The 20,956-nt window shown below is 43.2% G+C and overlaps 1 protein-coding gene across 2 annotated transcripts in view; it reads right to left on the bottom strand.

The window, feature by feature from the left end:
- Positions 1-20,956, bottom strand: part of LOC140727047 (steryl-sulfatase-like) — an 88,319-nt gene that overhangs the window by 22,504 nt on the left and 44,859 nt on the right. For both annotated transcript variants that reach the window (XM_073044240.1, XM_073044241.1), the window contains 2 exons: positions 20,641-20,777; positions 2,240-2,377 (listed from right to left, as the gene is read on the bottom strand). In XM_073044240.1, coding sequence (XP_072900341.1) covers positions 2,240-2,377; positions 20,641-20,777 — 275 coding nt within the window. The remainder of the gene's footprint in view (positions 1-2,239; positions 2,378-20,640; positions 20,778-20,956) is intronic.

Raw genomic sequence — 20,956 nt, 5'->3', positions numbered from 1 at the left:
TCTGTAGAAGTTTTTTAAAGTTTTAGATGACATGCCAAATCTTCACAAGCTTCTAAGAAAGTAGAAGCACTACCTGTGCTTTCTTTGTAATGACACTTACGTGCTGGCCCCAATGTAGGGGGAAAAAAATAATTACCAATACTTAACACAAGGAAATTCAAGCAATACATCTTTGGGAAGCAGGAAGATACTGGAGCAATTGGGGGAACTCCATGTGGTAGAGTCTTGGAGCATTACAGCATCGAAACCGGCTTATCAGCCCATTCAGTTCACGTCTAGTTGTTATTGTGCCTAGTTCCTTTGACCCACATCTGGACCATAGCCCTCCATACCACTCCCACCCCAAACTTCTCTTAAATGTTGCAACTGAAACCACTTCCACCACTTCTGCTGGAAGCTCTTTCTGCACTCTCAGCAATCTCTGAGTAAAGAAATTACCTCTCATGTACCCCTTCACCTTTCACCTCCAGTTCGAGTCTCACCCAAGCTGAGTGGAAAAAGCCTGCTTACATTTACTATATCTATACTGCTCATAATTATGTATATCAAATCTCCCCTCATTCTTCTATGCTTCAGGGAATAAAGTCCTAACCTATTCAAACTTTCCCTATAGCTCAGGCTCTCAAGTCCCTTGTAAATTTTCTCGTACTGTTTCGATCTTATTGATATTTTTCCTGTAGGTAGGTGACCAGAACTGCTCCAAATAAGAACAATACTCCAAACTTGCGCTCACCAACATCTTATACAGATTCAACATAACATCTCGACGTCTATACTCAATGCTCTGATATATTCAGGTACATTTATTATCAAAGAATGTACAATTATACAGCCTTGAGATTTGTTTGCTCACAGGTAGCCACAAAGGAAGAAATCCAAAAGAACCCATTTTAAGAATAAAAATAAAAATAGAAGACCAACACCCGATGTGCAAGAAAAAAAATACGAATCATGCAAACAATTTAAGTGAACGACAGCATCCCGAACCAAAAATGAGTTCTCAGATCGGAACCTTGGAACAACCCGCAGTAGGCCCAAAGTTTTGCTTATCAATTAATCATATTAGTGGGCACAGAGCACAGCAGCCAGGGCAGTCTTCATATCCTCAGTGCCAAGGAGAGAGGAGGAATCATCGCAGTGAATGTCTCTCATCCTGGATCCCGACACCCTGTCTTTCTAGTCAATCTGAGCTGGTTTAAATTGACCAAACAACGGACAGCGCCCTGGAGAGAGGAGTGAACATCGTGGAGAGCAAGCAAAATCAGCTCTTGCCTCCGATCTAGGCCAGCGTTTAAATTGTCTAAATAGCGAATTGTATTTTGCACTAGGACCTGATGGAGTGAAAGGCTCCAAGCCTAGACCACGCCACCCAGCAATTCACTATGGGCCCAGATTACACTGCCCAGTCCAAAGCTGCTCTCAAGTTCTTCAAATCAGCTCAGTGATCAGAGCGATCCAACTTCGCACCAGGGCCGTCGAATCTCCTCTGCCTGGGCCCGATTTCTCATTTTGCCTTGGTTTCGGGCCAGTCATACAGACATTGGAACTCCATCTGCAATGATTCTACAACACACCATCTCGGCTCATACCCTGAACTTGCCTCACCATCGCTTAGCCCTTCACTGTTTGTGGTGATAATTTAACATAAATTACCTAAGAAAGGTATTCTTAGTGATTGTTTTTAGCCAGATTTCTTAGCTTAACTACTAAAGAACTGTCACATGCTTTTGATAGTGCCATGTTAACTGGAAGGCCAATGGGCCAAAAGTTTTCTTTACAATCCTATCTATCTGTGACACTACTTCCAAAGAACAATGGATCCGTATTTCCAGTCAGAGGGAGAGCATCCAAAGGCCCTCTAATGTTTAGGTAGAGAGGGAGGAGGGATGAGGCAAGAAGCTGGGAGATGACAGGTGGTAAATTAAAGGATGTACAAGAAGGAATCGGATAGAGGAGGACAGTGGACCTCAGAAGGAAGGGAATGAGAAGAGTCTGGGTCCAAACTGTCAATTCCTTATTACCCTCCATGGTTGCTGCCTGACTTGCTGAGTTCCTCCAGCATTTTGTGTATTTTGCTCAAGATTTTTAGAATCGACAGGATCTCGTGTTTATGAATCATTCCAAGACAAAGAACACGTGAAAATGCGTTGACAACGTATATTCTGGTAGGACATCAGAAATTATGAATAGATATGCATTCTGGGTTACTATTTGCCATATCACAGCGATGTCCACTTACCCTTGTAGATGCCATTCCACCCTCCATGCATCTCCCCTCTGTCCGACACCTCTTCAACATGAGCCCCGTGGTCTGAAGTGAAATAGACCAGAGTCTGTTCACTAAGACCGAGCCTTTCCAATGAAGCCAGGATTTGTCCTGTAATGACAAACAACGTAAATTAACACACATCTCAGAAGTTGGTGCACCACAGGTAACGGGCTCTTTCATCCCATCTTCAACACTGTGGAAGTTTCTTTTCTATTTATTCACACACTTAGTGGCAAATATCAAATCAGCCAATCATGTGGCAGCAACTCAATTCAAAAAAGCATGCAGACATGGTCAAGAGGTTCAGTTGTTGCTCAGATCAAACATCAGTATGGGGAAGAAATGTGATCTAAGTGACCGTTGAATGACTGTTGGTGCCAGGTGGGATGGCTGACTATCTCAGAAACTGCTGATTTCTTGGGAATTTCAAACATAACAGTCTTCAGAATTTACAGAAAATAATGCAAAAAAAAACAAAAAAAAACTCCAGTGAGTCAGAAACAAGAGAAAATCTGTAGATGCTGGAAATTCAAGCAACACACACACTCAAGCTGATCTTTTTTCTCCAGTCCCGGATCATCAACTATACTTTTTTCTATAGATGCTGCCTGGCTTGCTGAGCTTCTCCAGCATTTTGTGTGTGTTGCTTGGACATCCAGCGAGTGGCAGTTCTGTGGGCAAAAACGCCTTGTTAATGAGAGAGGTCAGAGGAGAATGGCCAGACTGGTTCAAACCGACAGGAAGGTGAAAGTAACTCAACAAACACACGTTACAACAGTTAAGTGCGGAAACAGCATGTCTGAACACACGCGTCGAACCTTGAAGTAGATGGACTACAACAGCAGAAGACCATGAACATGGACTTGATGATCACTTTATTGGGTCCAGCAGGTACTGAGTAAAGTGAACAGTAGAACTTCAGGCCCTTCAGTCCACAGCAGCCTACCGACCTTTTAACCTAGACCTAGATCCATCTAACCCTTCCCTTGCACACGGCCCTCCAGTTTTCTTTCATCCATCGCCTTTCTTTTGTAATTTATTTTTTTATTGAAGTTCATCATCAAACATTTCCATAAGATGTATTTCAGACGTTGTACATATATATCATATAATCATATATATCACAAATCTCCACAAAGTATTTATCTGAGGTATTCACTTATAGAAAAGAGTGGAGAGAAAAAAACAAGCAAAAGGAAAGAACTAGTAGGGAGTGATCTTTCTTTTTTACAACAGATTCATTGATTTGTGAGAATAAAATCAGACTTCTGAGGCATTATGTAGTTAAACCATTTTTCCCAGTATGAATCAAATTGTTCCAGCTTATGGTTAACAGATGCTGTTATCTTCTCCATTTTGTAAATGTCCATTGTAATTTCCATCCATGTATTTAAAGTTGGGCTCTCCTGTGATAACCATTTCCTCGTAAGAGTCTTTTTACCAGTCACCAACAGTATATTCATTAAATATTTATCTCTTTTCAAGCATTCTTGAGCTATATATCCAAAATATATGGTCTTACTCTCCAAGGGTATTTCACATTTAAAGATGTCTTGTAGGGCATTGTGTATCCCCCTCCAATAGTTTTTGATAACAGGGCAGTCCCAAAAAATATGATAATGATTTGCATTTTGATTTCCACAATTTCTCCAGCAAACAGGGAGGCTACTATCATAATAGGATTTCTGAGAGGGTGTAATAAAATATCTTATCAAGTTTTTCCATCCAAACTCCCTCCATTTTTGTGAACTGGTACACTTCCATTGATATCTCCATATTGTTGTCCATTCTTCCTCAGATATAATTATCCGTCCTTCCTTCTCCCATTTTGTTTTAATGTATGAAGTCGAATGTGTTTTAAGATTTGACAACCCCTTATACATGCTTGAAATGATTCTACTACTATTATCTGAATTATATGCTTTTCTAAAGAGCTCTATCAAGCATGTATTTGCCCCATCGCCTTTCTAAGAGTCTGTGTAAAATCTACCTGACATCCCCCTATACTTTCTTCCAATCACCTTAAAACTGTGCCCTCTTGTATTAGCTATTTATTTGGAGATACAGCAAGGTAACAGGCCTTCCAGGCCCAACGATCTCAGGACACCCAACTACACCCATGGAACCAATTAACCTTTACGTCTTTGAAATGTGGGAGGAAAGCGGAGCACCGGAGGGAACCCTGGATGGTCAAAGATGACTCCTTTCAAGTTGTGTTGTCAATCCAAGTCAGGGGTTCCCAACTTTTAACCCCAACCATTAACCGAGCGGTCCGTGAACCCCAGGTTGGTGACCCTGATCTAAGAGTTCAAACTGTAGAGCAAAATATGGTACAGTCAGAAAGTTGAACACAATTATTAGCATACTTTTATTTAATGTTGCCCATTAGATTAAGATCAGCTCTATTTGTCACATATACATCGAAACACGCATACAGTGAAATGCGTTGCTTGAGTCGTCGACCAACACAGTCCGAGGATGTGCTGAGGACAGCCCACAACTGTTGCCACACTTCTGATGCCAACACAGCATGCCCACAACTCACTAACCCTAACCTGTACATCTTTGGACCGTGGGAGGAAAGCTGAGCACCCAGAGGAAACCAATGTGGTCATGGGGAGAATGTACAAACTCCTTACAGACAGCAGTGGAGACTGAACCCAGGTGCTGCAGTAATGTTATGTCAGATTATGCTACTGTGCCACCCTGGGCAGTCCATTAAAATCCATATACACCACATTCACTGCTCTACCTTCAACGTGCTTTGTCAATTCCTCAAAGAATTCGAGCAGGCTCATGAGGCATGACATACCCCTCGCAAAGCCATGCTGACTATCCTTAATCAGACTATGTTTCTCCAAATGCTTGCAAATCCTGTTTCTAAGAATCTTATTCAATAATTTACCCATCACCGAAGTAAGACTCACTGGTCTATAATTTTCCCTGCAATGCCTCCTAAGGATCTTGCATGTTTCAGTCAAGTCACCCTTCATTTTCCTGAACTCCAAGGAATAAGGACAACAACAAGGAATAGGGACAGTGATAAGGTCAACAAAGGGGTGATTGTGGGAGGCAGAAGGATGGCTGTGGGGTTGCTTCAAGTCAGTGGACGGGACTGTGTTTAGGAACTCATCACAGCATCAGAATGAATAGCTGTGGTTGTCACGGATTTCATATAAAGAGTCGTAGTCAAGTGTGTCCCAACAAAATCATTAAGAATCTTCTCAAAGCAGAACCCCTGGATGAAGCAGGAAGTCCACAGACTGCTGAGGTCCAGATCAGTGGCATTCAGGTCTAGCAAGCAAGTAAAATAAAGGAGGTCGAGGTATGGTCTCTGGAAAGCCATTTCACAGGGGAAGTGGTAATTCAAGACCAAACTTAAATCACTGAAGGATGCTTGACAACTGTGGCTAGGCCTGAATGATATCATCTCCTACAGAGTGAAGCCAAGGGACAGGTGTCAACAAGGTTTCGCTCCCAGATGAGCTCAATGCTTTTTATGCTCACTTTGATTGTTAAAATATGGAAGTAACTTCATGAACTCTCACAGCCCCTCTGAGGCCAACCTGAGAATATACTTCAAGAAGGCACACAAACGGAAAACATCTCGCCCAGCCAGGGTACCTGGCCAAGTACTAAAGACTAGTCCTGATCAACTGGCGGGGCTGTTCACTCATATCTTTAATGTCTCGCTTTGGCAGTCTGAAGTACCCACCTGCTTAAAGCAGGCTTCAATTATACCAGTGCCTATGAAGAATGCGGTAACCTGACTCAACGACTATTGTCCAGTATCACTTACACCCACTGTAATGAAGTACTTTGAGAGGTTGATGATGAAACATATCAACTCCTGCTTGAGAAACAACTTGGATCGGCTCCAATTTGCCCACCAGAGCAACAGGGCCACAACAGGGCTCTTTATACAACTCTGCAACATCTGGACAGTGAACAACAACCCCTTACTCAATGTCAGCAAGACCAAGGAGCTGATTGTTGACTTCAGGAGGAGGAAATTAGAGGTCCATGAGCCAGTCCTCACTGGAGGATCAGAGGTGAAGAGGGTCAGCAACTTTAAATTCCTTGGTGTTATCATTTCAGAGGATGTATGGGGAAGAGTATATTGAGTGATTGCATCTCAGTCTGGTATCGAAACACCGATGCCCTTGAATGGAATATCCTACACCATTGAGCTTTGGTTGAACGCCCAAGTTAGTACCACTGATTCTGTTAAAGTTATTATTCTTTGGATATTATTTTATGGATTTACTGCAAGAAAATGAATCTCAGGGTTGTATATGGTGACATACATGTTCTTTGCTAACAAGTTTACTTTGAAGATGCATAGATCAGGATGCTCCTCATTGACTGCAGCTCGGCATTCAATACTATCATCCCTTCAAAACTAATCAATAAGTTCCACGCCCTAGGTCTCAACACCTCCTTGTGCAATTGGATCCTCCATTTCCTCATTTGCAGGCCCCAGCTTGGAATGGCAACAACATCTTCTCTACAATTTTACAGCAGCACAAGTGCACCACAAGGCTGTGAGCTTAGCCCCCTGCTCAACTACTTTATAATTATGACTATACTACTAATAACACAGCTCCAGTGTCATATTTAAGTTTACTGATGAAACCACTGTCATTGGCCAAACCAAAGGCGATGATGAAATAGGATATAGGAGGGAAATTGAAAATCTGGCTGAGTGGTGCCATAACAACAATCTCTTGCCAGATGTCCATGAGCCAGTTCTTCTCAGGGAATCAGCAGTAGAGAGGGTCAACAACTTTAAATTCCTCACTGTTATCATTTCAGTGGAACTGTCCTGGGTCCAGGATGTAAGTGCCATTATAAAGAAAGCATGGGAGTGCTCCTACTTTGTTGGAAGTTTGTTAAGAGTTGGCATATCAACTAAAACTTTGACAAACTTCTATAGATGTGTGGTGGAGAGTACATTGACTAGTTGCATCACGGCCTGGGTTAGAAACACCAGTGAGTGGGTGGAAAAGCTTACAAAATGTAGTGGATACAGCCCAGTCCATTTACTTTGAACTTTGAAGACAGATCTAATTTATCTCTAATTTCTTCAGCTGTATGTTCACAGGTAATGAGTGTCTTCAGAGTGTTGTTACTGCTGGTTAGTTATAATAGCAGAGATAATGGGCAGCTTATCTACTCCAGTATTGCCACTTGAAGATTAGATATAGGCCTTGCGACAAAGCAACAACATGCAGTTATTCTGAATTACATAAGAACATAAGAAATAGGAGCAGGAGTAGGCCATCCGGCCCATTGAGCCTGCCCCATCATTCAATAAGATCATGGCTGATCTGTGCATAAACTCAGCTCCATCTACCTGCCTTTTCCCCCATAACCATCAATTCCCTTACTATGTAAAAACTTATCTAACTGTATCTTAAATATATTTAGTGAAGAAGCCTCAACTGCTTCCCTGGGCAGAGAACTCCACAGATTCACCACTCTCTGGGAAAAACAGTTTCTTCTTATCTCCGTCCTAAATCTTCTCCCCTGAATCTTGAGACAATGTCCCCTAGTTCTCCTCTCACCTACCAATGGAAACAACTTTCCTACTTCTATCTTATCTATCCCTTCCAAAATTTTGTTTGTTTCTATAAGACCCCCTCTCATTCTTCTGAACTCCAGAGAGTATAGTCCCAGGCGACTCAGTCTCTTCTCATAGGTTAATCCCTTCATCCCTGGAATCAACCTGATGAACCTCCTCTACACTGCCTCCAAAGCCAGTAGATCCTTTCTCAAGTAAGGAGACCAGGACTGCACACAGTACACCAGATGCGGCCTCATCAGTACCCTGTACAGTTGCAGCATAACCTCCCTGCTCTTAAATTCAATCCCTCTAGCAATGAAGGCCAACATTCCATTTGCCTTCTTAATAAACTGTTGATTAAGAAGAATATTAAAGAATTAACAAGAGTAAAATGCAAATCCAGTATCCAAGAGTACTTTCTAATAGTTTGCCCACCACTGACATACAACTCAAAGATCGACAGTCAGTGGCCACTTTATTAATGCCTCCTGAACCTAATAAATTGGTTACTGTGTGCATGTTTGTGGTCTTCTGCTGTGGAAGCCCATTCACTTCAAGGTTTGACATGTTGTGTGTCCAGAGATGGTTTTCACTGTGGTAACATATGGTTATTTGAGTTATTGTCACCTTCCTGTCAGCTTAAACCAGGTTGGCCATTTCTCCTCTGACCCCTCTCATTAACAAGGCATTTTCGCCTACAGAACTGCCGCTCGTTTCTTGTTTTTCTCACCATTCTCTGTAAACTGAGACTGTGATGTGTGAAAATCCCTGGAGATCAGTAGCGTTCCCATCTAGCAGCAACTATCATTCCACGGTCAAAGTCACTTAGGTTACATTTCTTCCTCATTTTTATGTTTAGTCTGCAGAACAACTGAACCTTTTGACCATGTCTGCGTGCTTTCATGCATTGGGTTGCTGCTAATGAGTGGCTAATTAGATATCTGCAGTAACAAGCAAGCGGTTCAGTTTATTGTTCAGACCAAACATCTGAATGGGAAAGAAATGTGACTTTGACCATGGACTGATTGTTGGTGTCAGGTGGAGTGGTTTGAGTATCTCAGAAACTGCTGATCTTCTGGGATTTTCACACACAACAGTCTCCAGAGTTTACAGAAAATGGTGCAAAAAACCAGAAATGAACATCCAGGGAGTGGCAGTTCTTTGGGTGAAAACACCCTGTTAACGAGAGAGGTCAAAGGAGCACGCCCAGGCTGGTTCAAGCTGATAAGAAGATGAAGTAACTCAGATAACCATGTCTCACAACAGTGAAGACCATCCCTGAATGTGCAACATGTCAAACCTTGAAGTGGATGGGCTACAGCAGCAGAAGACCACGAACGTACTCAGTGTCCACTTTATTAGGTACAGGGGGTACCTAATAAAGTGGCTACTGAGTGTATTTCATGTCATTTTTTAAACCACATTCTAGCTCCCAGATTAGTCCATCATTCGTTCGTTCATTTCTTATGTGCCATGTCATATGATGTGGGCCATCATGGTCTTTCCATGACCAAGATTATTCTTAGTAAATTTTTCTACAGAAATGGTTTACCATTGCCTTCTTCTGGGCAGCTTCCTTTCAAGACGGGTGACCTCAGCTATTATCAATACTCTTCAGAGATTGTTTGCCTGGTGTCAGTGGTCACACAAGCAGGACTTGTGATATGAACCAGCTGCTCATATGACCATCCAGCACCTGCTCCCATGGCTTCACGTGACCCTGATTTGGGGGGGGGGGCTAAGTAGGTGCTACAGATTGCCTAGGGGTGACCCGCAGGTTATGGAGTGCCTTAAACCTCCTTTAGGGAGCAGACTTGCTGGGCCAAATGACCTAATTCTGCTCCCATGTCTTACAGTCCTTTGGTAGAGGCATATCTGCACCCTGCCACCCAAGTCCATGACTAGAGACAGAATATTGGAGTGCATTTTCCTCCCTTTAGAAATGAAACACACACTCTTAAAATCAGAAAATCATTAAAAAAGTGTTAATCAACCATTTCTATTAAGAGCCATTGTAAAGTTGATGCCACAGTCCATTAAGCGTTCTGTGCATCCTGGGCAGAAGAGGTTATTTACTCAGTATTTCCGCTTCGTTTAAGTTGTAGTTTCCTGCTGAACTTAATAATCTTTAAAAGGTATTGAGTCAGAAGAAGCACGGCTTAGTACGGACTGAAATAACAAACATGCTCACTGAGTAAAGAGCCTCTCATTAAAGGGTCCGTTTAATCTTCCCTAACTGGAAGGAGCTACAGCTGCAGATGGAACACAGTGCATGGAAGTGGATGGTCACGCTCTTCAGTAGAAGGAATAAAGACGTGGACTATTTTTAAAACGGGGTGTAAATTTGGAAATCAGCAGAGGGGACTTGGAGTCCGTCTGCAGGATTCTCTGAAGGTTAACTTGCAGCTTGAGTTGGAGATAAGGAAGACTAATGCAATGTTAACATTCTTTTTGTAAAGGCTAGAATATAAAAGCTGAGGCTTTATAAGGAACTGGTCAGACCCCACTTGGGGTATTAGGAGCAGTTTTGGGCCCCTTTTTTATTGTTATATTTAAAGATACAGCACTTCTGAGCCCTTCTGCACCATCTATTACACTCTCGCGACAACTACCATACTAAGCTGTATGTCTTTGGAATGTGGGAGGAAACCGGAGGGAAACCCGCCTGGGCCTGGGGGGAACGTAGAGGCTCCTCACCGACAGTGGCGGGAAGTGAACTGGGGTCCCTGGCGCTGCAATAGCGTTAAGCTAAAAATTATGCTACCGTGTCACTTACCTAAGGAAGGATGTGCTGGCATTGGAGAGGGTCCAGAGGAGATTCAGGAATGAAAGGGTTGAAATCAAGCAGCCTTTGATGGCTCTGGGTACTCACTGGGGTTCAGAAGAATGAAGGGGGGGGGGGAATCTCATTGAAACCTACTATATACTGAAAGGCTTGAAATGGTGTGAATTACTTAATTCCACTCCTATGTCTTATGAACTTTCATTGTCAGAGTCACAGAGCGTGGAAAGAGGACCCACTGAGTCCAAGCCGAGCATCAGCAATCCACTTACACTCATTTCCATTTTGTTCTCCTGTTTTCCCATGACTCCCCCGGGTTCTACCACTCACCTGAACACTGCAGTCATTCTACAGCGGACAATTAACCTACCAACCCGCACCTCTGTGAGATGTGGGAGAACTTGGGGGAACCCACAGTCCCAGAGAGGATACACACATTAGACCATATGACACAGGAGCAGAATTTGGCCCACTGGTCAAGGTCAGGATCGATTCTTTATCTCGTTCACCAATCAACTTCCCAGCTCTTTACTTCACCCCCACCCCCTCTCCAGGTTCCACCTATCACCTTATAATTCTTCCTCTGCTCCCCCCCACCTTCTCATTTCTCCCCCAGTCCTGATGAAGGGTCATGGCCCGAAGCCTCGACTGTTTATTCTTTTCCATAGATACTGCCTGACCTGCTGCGCGCATCTTGTCAGGATCGATCCTGGTTTGATGGAGTTGTGAGGGACAACTCTGGTCTCTGCACTACTATGATGCCTCAATGGTGCTGGGTTCAACAGTGACAGATCTATCTCATGCAACTCCACAGTGTGAAAAGCCATAAGAAATAAGATAATCGGACCAGTGAGTTTGCTCCACCATTCGAACATGGCTAATTTATTATCCCTCTCAACCCCATTCTCTTGCCTTCTTCCCATAACATTTGACACCCTTTTTAATCAACAACCTATCAACCTCAGTTTTAAATATACTCAAGGGCTTAGCCTCCAATGCCCAGCCATAGCAACGAATTCCACAGATTTGCTACTCACTGCTACCAAGACCAAGGAGATGGTGGTGGACTTTAGGAGATCTAGGCCTCATATGGAGCCAGTAATCATTAATGGAGAATGTGTAGAGCAGGTTAAGACCTACAAGTATCTGGGAGTACAGTTAGACGAGAAGCTAGACTGGACTGCCAACACAGATGCCTTGTGCAGGAAGGCACAGAGTGGACTGTACTTCCTTAGAAGGTTGGCGTCATTCAATGTCTGTAGTGAGATGCTGAAGATGTTCTATAGGTCAGTTGTGGAGAGCGCCCTCTTCTTTGTGGTGGCGTGTTGGGGAGGCAGCATTAAGAAGAGGGACGCCTCACGTCTTAATAAGCTGGTAAGGAAGGCGGGCTCTGTCGTGGGCAAAGTACTGGAGAGTATAACATCGGTAGCTGAGCGAAGGGCGCTGAGTAGGCTACGGTCAATTATGGAAAACCCTGAACATCCTCTACATAGCACCATCCAGAGACAGAGAAGCAGTTTCAGCGACAGGTTGCTATCGATGCAATGCTCCTCAGACAGGATGAAGAGGTCAATACTCCCCAATGCCATTAGGCTTTACAATTCAACCGCCAGGAGTAAGATATGTTAAAGTGCCGGGGTTGATTGTATTTAATGTATTTAAGTAAACTACTTAAGAACTTTTTAAAAGCTATTATTAATGCTTTTTGAGAGAGTGATTTAGATGAATATCATATTTTTACTGAGTTAAGTATTGTATGTAATTAGTTTTGCTACAACAAGTGTATGGGACATTGGAAAAAATGTTGAATTTCCCCATGGGGATGAATAAAGTATCTATCTATCTATCTATCTATCTCACTGGCTAAAGAAACTCCTCTTCCTCTTTGTTCTAAAGTGATGCCCCTCTATCCTGAGGCTGCGCCCTCTGGTCCAAGACTCACCCACTGTAGACAACATCCTCTCCACGTCCACTCCACAACGGTGCCTTAAATTGAGTATTTGATCAACAATTTATTCTATGCACTCAAAGTTCACTCCTAGAAGAAACTTACTCTTAAAGTGGCCTAATTCAAAGTAAATTTATCATCAAAGTACATATATGTAACCATGTCCCACCCTGAGATTCATTTTCTCATGGGCATTCACAGTAGATACAAAGAAATAACCAGTGTGCAAAAGGCAACAAACTGCGCAAATACATAAAGAGAAAAAAACAAACAAAATCATAGTAATAAATAAATAAGCAAGAAAGATAATTTTTTTCTGAAGTGGAGTTAGTCAGGGGCTACCATTACCATCGGGGTTGCCAAAACTGCTGGTAGAACCCTGCTTAGCCTATTTGAGTTTCTGCACATGCCATTCAGGCTTAAAAATGCAGCATAGACTTTCCAGCGACTAATGAATGCATTTACTTGGACAACGCACTTGTTGCCAGTCTATCTGAAACCAAACACTTATCGCATCTCTGCACACTTTTCAAGCTCTTTAGTCAACATGGGCTGATTATTAATTCTGCTAAATGCCATTTTGGGTTGTCAACCATTGACTTTCTTGGCCACATCTGTGCAGGAGGTGCAACACCCTGCCCTCAAAAGAAGCCGCTATTCTGGATTTCTACTGCCCCACACTAGGGATGGTGATTTTCTATCATGGTTTCATTTCGCAAGCTGCTGAACTTATGCTCCCCTTGTATAGTGCCCTTAGAGGCAGCGTCCTTAATTGCATTCTTGAGTAGTCAATAGACACGACCAGAGATTTCACAACAGCAAACAAGCTCTTTTCAGTTGGCTGGCCTCAAATTTGGGGAAGCAGGGCTTTCACTCTTGTGTAATGTCTCGACCGGTAACCCTGGCCCCAAAGTGCCTGCAAACTGGAGGCACTGGGCCACTCAGTTTGGTCACCCCACCTGATATTTTTTCCGACCGTGGTTCCCAATTCACGTCAGACCTCTGGGTCGCCTTAAAGCAGCCCAGCAAGATCTGGATGTTTACATTACCATACCCCTTGTATCTCGACATCTGTCAGCACACCCCAATCAGTTGGCACCAGATGTTTACTTCGACCAAAGCATACCGGACCCGAGCCTGGCGGCTCAAACAAGCTCCAGACAGACTCACAATGCTGGTTTTAGTGAATTCTGGGCGAGGGGGGGGCATTGTGTAGGGTTCAGAATAGAGACATAATTCACAAACACCATCATGTTGTGCTCACTTTAAGAGATGGTGTCTGTCGTAATGACATCAGTGTAAGGTGACTGCTTTTGCTATATTTGCAACAGAAGTAAAGAGTTGTGGCAGTTGTTAAGCAACTCTTGCATGTTTTATTCACAAACCCTAGTATGATAAGACGAACTCCTGACTTCACAGTCTACCCGGTTCTGATTCTGTCGTTCTGTACTTTCACTGTAATTGTTAAGACTTTATTCTGCATTCTGTTATTGCTTTTCTTTGTACCATCTCAATGCACTGTTGTAATGAAGTGATCTGTATGGACAGAATGTAAAACAAACTTTTTCACTGTACGTCAGTACATGTGACAATAATAAACCAATTTACCATTTTAAGTTATGTATAATTTATGTTCATTTAAGTTTATGTCAACTTGCATTTGTCCTGTTTGTAACATGCTGGGCTGCTGATGCAAAAAGGCTAATTTCCATGACATTTATACTCTGGGCATGTACAATACTGTGCAAAAGCCTTAGGCACATATATACAGCTAAGGTGCTTAACACTTTGACGCAGTACTGTAATTGTCAACGTGGAGCGGAAAGCGAGTCTGTAAATCTGGCAGGAGCAAAGGATGTTGGGGATGGTGAGGATGGAGTCTTGTGGGAGGGTGAGGGACAGGTGGCAGAGAAGGAGTGCCGGGGCGGTGGTGGGGATGGGGGAGAGGTGGGTGTCTGAAGGCTCCGAGCAAGGTAATTATAGGTAATTAGATTCCAAACAATTGGTTTATAGATCATTACAGAATGTCTCTCTGGTGCTTCCATCTCCCTTCCCCTTTTCCCAGCCGTGATTCCCCTCTCCCTGCCCCCTTCCCACTATCAGTCCATAAGAGACACTTATTAGAATCAGTTTATCATCACTCACATGTGTCATAAAATTTGTTCTTTTTCTGTGGCAGCAGTACAAAGCAATATATAAAATTACTACAGTACTGTGCAAAGGTCTTAGGCACACTAGCTATATATATGCGGTCAAGACTTTTGCACAGTACTGTATGTCCATAGTAATCAACTTGAATACCAAACACAAAAATATAGGTTTTTTAATAAAAGATACTGGGAATGAAGTTATTCGCTGAAAGTTAAAAGAACAAAGAACAACACAGCACAGTACGGGCCATTCGACCGACAATGTTGTGCCAACCCTTAAACCCTGCCTCCCATATAACCCTCCACCTTAAATTCCTCCATATACCTGTCTAGTAGTCTCTTAAACTTCACTAGTGTATCTGCCTCCACCACTGACCCAGGCAGTGCATTCCATGCACCAACCACTCTGTCACTTTGTTGACAGAGGTTAAAGCAGAGGTTGATTGGTTCTGGATTATTAAGAGTGTCAAAGGTTACGGGGAGAAGGCAGGTGAATGGGGTTTAGAGGGATAATAAATCAGCCATGATGGAATCGATGGGCTGACTGGCCTAATTCTGCTCCTATATCTTATAGACATCAAAATCTGCCCAAGCTGAATAGTTTTGAAGAGTCTTTTATATGTGTGTTCCATAAAATTTTTGGCTTTCAGTGAGTAATTTCCCAACTTGGACTCCTATTATCCTCTGATACCTTCCCCCATTACACTGTGCCAGCTCTTTTAAGAAGTTCATAACCTGGTTTCAATGTCTCACTTTTTCACAACATCCCTGCTTTGGGGATCTCACTGAAACCTATCGAATGTCGAAAGGCCTTGATAGAGTGTACGTGGAGAGTATTTTTCCCATGGTGGGGTGTCTAAGTTCTGAGAACAGTCTCAGAATAGAGGGACATCAATTTAAAATGGAGATGAGGAGGAATTTCTTTAGACAGAGAGTGGTGAATTTGTGGAATTCATTGCCGCAGTCGGCTGTGGAAGCCAAGTTTTTGGGTATATTTAAGGCAGAGATTGATAGATTCTTGACTGGTCAGGGCATGAAGGGTTACAGGGAGAAGTCAGGAGATTGGGGCTAAGAGGGAAAATGGATCAGCTGTGATGAAATGGTGGAGCAGACTTGATGGGCCAAATGGCCTAATTCCACTCCTATATCTTATGGTGACTCAGGCTAATTGATAAACCCGCCTACAATATTACCTATTCACTCTTTTCATTGGATACTGCCTGACCTGCTGAGTTGCTCCAGTATTTTGTGTGTTGCTTCGAATTTCCAGCATCTGGAGATTTCCCTGTGTTTGTGATTTACCACACCACTGCGAAGCCTCCTTAAGGGATGCCTACCCTAAAGTTTAAATCTTCCCTTCAGCCCTGGAAAAAAAGGTCTCGGCCCGAAACGTCGACTGTTTACTCTTTTCCATAGATGCTGCCTGACCTGCTGAATTCCTCCAGCATTTTGTGTCTGCTGCTTTGGATTTCTTGCATCAAAAGATTTTCTCATGTTTTGTTATGTTGGTACTGAAATGTGTGTCACCAGTTGTAGGCTGCCCCCAGCCCATCCTAAGGTTGCGTTGGCTGTTAATGCAAATGACATATTTCGCTGCATATTTTGATGTAGATATGATAAATAAAGGAATAGGAATCAGAATCTGAAACCTATATGAACCACCACTTTCTCTTAGCAATTAAAAGAGAAAATCACTAAATGTTGAGTGCTTTAGCCAACTCAACTCTTAACCACTGAATAAATCTCTGCATAGCTCTTTTTTGGAAGAGGAAGTAAGGATTGCATTTTTCAGTCCAAGCCCGACTGATGAGGTGGATTAGTTGCACAAAAATAGATGAGCCTATGTGACTTCCTTGTCAATTCGTCCCTCCCCACTGATCTCCCTCCTGGCACTTACCCTTGCAAGCGGAACAAATGCCTCACCTGCCCCACACCTCCTCCCTCACTACCATTCAGGGCCCTAAACAGACCTTCCAGGTGAGGCGACACTTCACCGCTGAGTCTGTGGGGGTCATCCACTGTATCCAGTGCTTCCAATCTGACCTCATGTATGTCGGTGAGACCCCGACATCGATTGGGAGATTGCTTTGCCGAGCACCTACACTCTGTCAGAAAAGCAGGATCTCCCGATGGCCAGCCATTTCATTCCTACTTCCCATTCCTATTCTGACATGTCAATCCTCCACTGCCATGATGGGGCCACATTCAGTTAGGAGGAGCAACATCTTGTATTCCATCTGGGTCACCTCCAACCTAATGGCATGACATCGATTTCTTGAACTTCTGGTGATTGTCCCCCCATTGCCTTCACCATTCCACATTCCTGCTTCCCCCTCTCACCTTATCCCCTTGCCTGCCCATCACCTCCCTCTGGTGCTTCTCCCTGTTTCCTTTCTTCCATGGTCTTCTGTCCTCTCATATCAGCCCTTTATCTTTCCCACCAATCAACTTCCCAGCTCTTCACTTCACCCGTCCCCTTTTCCCGGTTTCATCTTTCACCTACGACCTTGTACTTCTTCCTCCCCTCCCCACCTTCTTACTCTGACTTCTCCCCTTCCTTTCCAGTCCTGATGAAGGGTCTCGACCCTGAACGTTGACTGCTTATTCATTTTCATAGATGCTGCCTGGGTCCCTGCAGCATCCTGTGCGTGTTACTCTGGATTTCCAGCATCTGCATAATTTTCTCATGTGTGCAACCTATGAATATACCACTTGAACACTGGAACTTTATCAACTCCAGCTTATTAAAACATTTGTAACTGTTTCTCGTGATTTCAACCTCTCAAGTAACATCTAGCTGAAAAGTAACCATCTGATTTTATTTTGTACAGAGATAACCATTAGACATGAGAGGTCCATTCTGGATAGATCATGTTCTGTATGCGTTTCACTGCTGTATGCCACTCTTAAGAAAAATTGATTTTGAGGCCTTATACGTACAAAGTGGCTGGTTCAAACCAATTGCTCAGCAAACAACACAAATACATTCCCTTGCTGCTGAGGAGACTTTGATTAAAAGCAGAGATCTTGACGTCACGTATTCTGTGGAGCTGAACTTTCGTTCTCATCGGAACACACGGACACGGCTCGGGAGCATGATCTAATTTAACAACTTTCAGTGCATTGGTCAACCACAAGTTGAGGCTTTACAAGGCATTGGCCACACCGCACTTGGAGTATTGTGGGCAGTTTTGGGTCCCTTATTTAAGAAAGGATGTGCTGGCAATGGAGAGGGCCCAGAGGAGGTGTAGGAGAATGATCCCAGGAATGAAAGGGTTAACAAAATGAGGAGCGTTTGATGGCTCTTGGGCTTTACTCGCTGAAGTTTAGAAGACTGTAGGGGGGGATTTCATTGACACCTATCAAATATTGAAAGACCTAGATAGAGTTGATGCGGAGAGGATGTTCCTTATACTGAGGGAGTCTAGGACCAGAGGGCACAGCCTCAGAATAAAAACAGAAATAAGGAGGAAATTCTTTAGCTAAAGGCAGTGAATCCATTGAATTCATTGCCTTCGGTGGCTATGGAGGCCAAGTCATTGGGTATATTTAAAGCAGAGGTTAACAGGTTCTCGATTAGCAAGGGTGCCAAAGGTTACAGGGAGAATGTAGAAGAGTGGGGTTGGGAGGGAAAATAAATAAACCATGATGGAATGACGAAGGAGAATGGCCTAATTCTGCTCCTGTGTTTTAGGATCTTAAGAAACTTATGGATACAGTTCAGCACGCTTTGGAAACCAACCTCCCCTCTATGGATTTGATGACATTTCCCAGGGCCTCGGTGAAGCAGCCAATGTGAGCAAAGATCCATCCACCAGGAAATCCTCTTTTATCCTGCCTCCTATTGGGAAAAATGTTTTAAAAAAGCCTGAAATCATGTGCCAGCAGACTCAATTACTTTGTTTTAAGACTATTGAATGGTCTCCCAGTGTAATAAGATGGATTCTTGACTTCACAATCTCTCTAGTTATGGTCTTGTGACTTCCTGCCTGCTTGCAGATTATAGAAAGGATGTGTAAGTTTAGGAGAATGCAGTGGAGGTTTACCAGGATTTTGCCTGGAATAGAGAGCATTTCTTATGAGGAAAGACTGAGTGAGCTTAGGAGTGATGAGGATGAGAGGTGACTTGACAGAATGGCTGCATCACTGCCTGGCCTGGAAACACCAACGCCCTTGAATGGCAAATCCAACAAAAGGTAGTAGATATGGCCCAGTCCATCATACGTAAAATCGTCCTCACCACTGTCACAGGAAAGCAGCATCCATCATCAGGGACCCCCAACACCCAGGTCATGCTCTTTCCCCACTGCTGCCATTAGGAAGAAGGTACGGGAGCCTCTTGACTGACACTACCAGGTTGAGGAACAGTAATCACCCCTTAACCATCAGGCTCTTGAACCAGAGGGGATAACTTCACTCACCCCTTCACTGAACTGTTCTCACAACCAATGGACTCACTTTCAAGGACGCTTCATCACATGCTCTCAATATTTATTCATTATTAATTTATTATTTTTATTACTTTTTTCCTTTAATGTTATACTTGCTCACTGGTCGTCCACCCTGTTGGTACAGTCTTTCATTGATTCTATTATGGTTATTGGATTTATTAAGAATGTCCGTAAATGAATCGCAGGTTTGTATATGGTGACATATATGCATTTTGATAATAAGTTTAATTTGAACTTTTCACTTGAAATAATACGAAGCATTGATAGATTGGAAAGCCAGTGCCCGTTTCCCAGGTGGAAACGGCTAATACGAGGGGACATAATTGGAGGAAGGTACAGGAGGGATGTCAGAGGAGTGGTGGTGTGAATTGGATCGTGTGATATTTTTCAGACAGTTGCCCATATGATAGGCTTCATGTGAACAGGACTTGAATTGTCATCTGAGCAGGTGTTCCTTGAGATGGCCTACTGCACTGCAGTAAAATACTGACAGATTCATTAACTCTACCGCTGAATATCTTAATATCCATTCACCGGGATGCTTCCTCGATTAGAGAATGTGCCTTATGAGGAAAGGTTGAGCAAGCTGGAGCTTTTCCCTTTGAAGCAAAAGATTTGTTGGAGGTGTGCAAATGAAAAGAGGTATTGATAGAGTGGAGAGCCAGCACTTTTCTCCCTGGGATGCAATGGCCAAAACATGAGAAAATACTCTCAAAGAGATTGGAGGAAAGCAGAGCGAGATGTCAGAGGTGAGTTTTATTTTTACACAGAGAGAGGGGGGTACATGGAACGATCTGCCAGGGGTGTTGGAAAAGGCATTAGGGCGTTCAAAGAGACTAATAAGCACATGGATGAAAGAAAATGGAGGGCTGTGTGGTGAGAAGGATGAGATTAATTTTGAAGTTAAATGATTGGTACGACATCATGGGCTGAAGGGCCTGTACTATGCTAGAATGCTCTATGTTTTATAAGATTATGACCATAAGACAAAGGATCAGAAGTCGGCCATTCGGCCCATCGAGTCTGCTCCACCATTTTACCATGAGCTGATCCATTCTCCCATTTAGTCCCACTCCCTTGCCTTCTCACCATAACCTTTGATGCCCTGGCTACTCAGATTCCTATCAATCTCTGCCTTAAATACACCCAATGACTTGGCCTCCACAGCCGCTCGTGGCAACAAATTCCACAGATTCACCACCCTCTGGATAAAGTAATTTCTCCGCATCTCTGTTCTAAATGGAAGTCCTTCAATCCTGAAGTCGTGCCCTCTTGTCCTAGACTCCCCTACCATGGGAAATAACTTTGCCATATCTAATCTGTTCAGGCCTTTTAACGTTTAGAACGTTCTATATTACAGTCAACTACCATGCTTAAATTTAAACCATTCTTTGGATAAAACAAACTCAATCCAAATGATTTATTAGCAAAGCAGTACAAACTAGCAGAATATAGAATGGTTCAGAACACCTACCTACACTCCAGTCCATCTCCTCCACGCAGTCCCCATACAAACCGTGCTTGCTTTTCCCTCGAAATTCTGGGGTGGCATACAATGCTGTATGGACGTGTAGGTAGGACATGAAGAGCAGGAATGGATGGTCTGAATTGCTGTAGAAGAAGAGCACATTATAAAATGCCTGCCACATACGATGGATGCCACAAATTCATTGGGGAAGCCAAGTCATTGGGTATTTATAAAGCAGAGGTTGATAGGTATTAATTAGTAAGGGTGTCAAAGATTATGGGGAGAAGGCAGGCTGAGAAGGAAAATAAATCAGCCTCAAACG

This window comes from Hemitrygon akajei, chromosome 4 (assembly GCF_048418815.1).
Source record: "Hemitrygon akajei chromosome 4, sHemAka1.3, whole genome shotgun sequence".
Classification (NCBI taxonomy): Eukaryota; Metazoa; Chordata; class Chondrichthyes; order Myliobatiformes; family Dasyatidae; genus Hemitrygon; species Hemitrygon akajei.
Note: the sequence above shows the minus strand (reverse complement) of the source record. Positions and strands in the feature narration are given on the sequence as shown.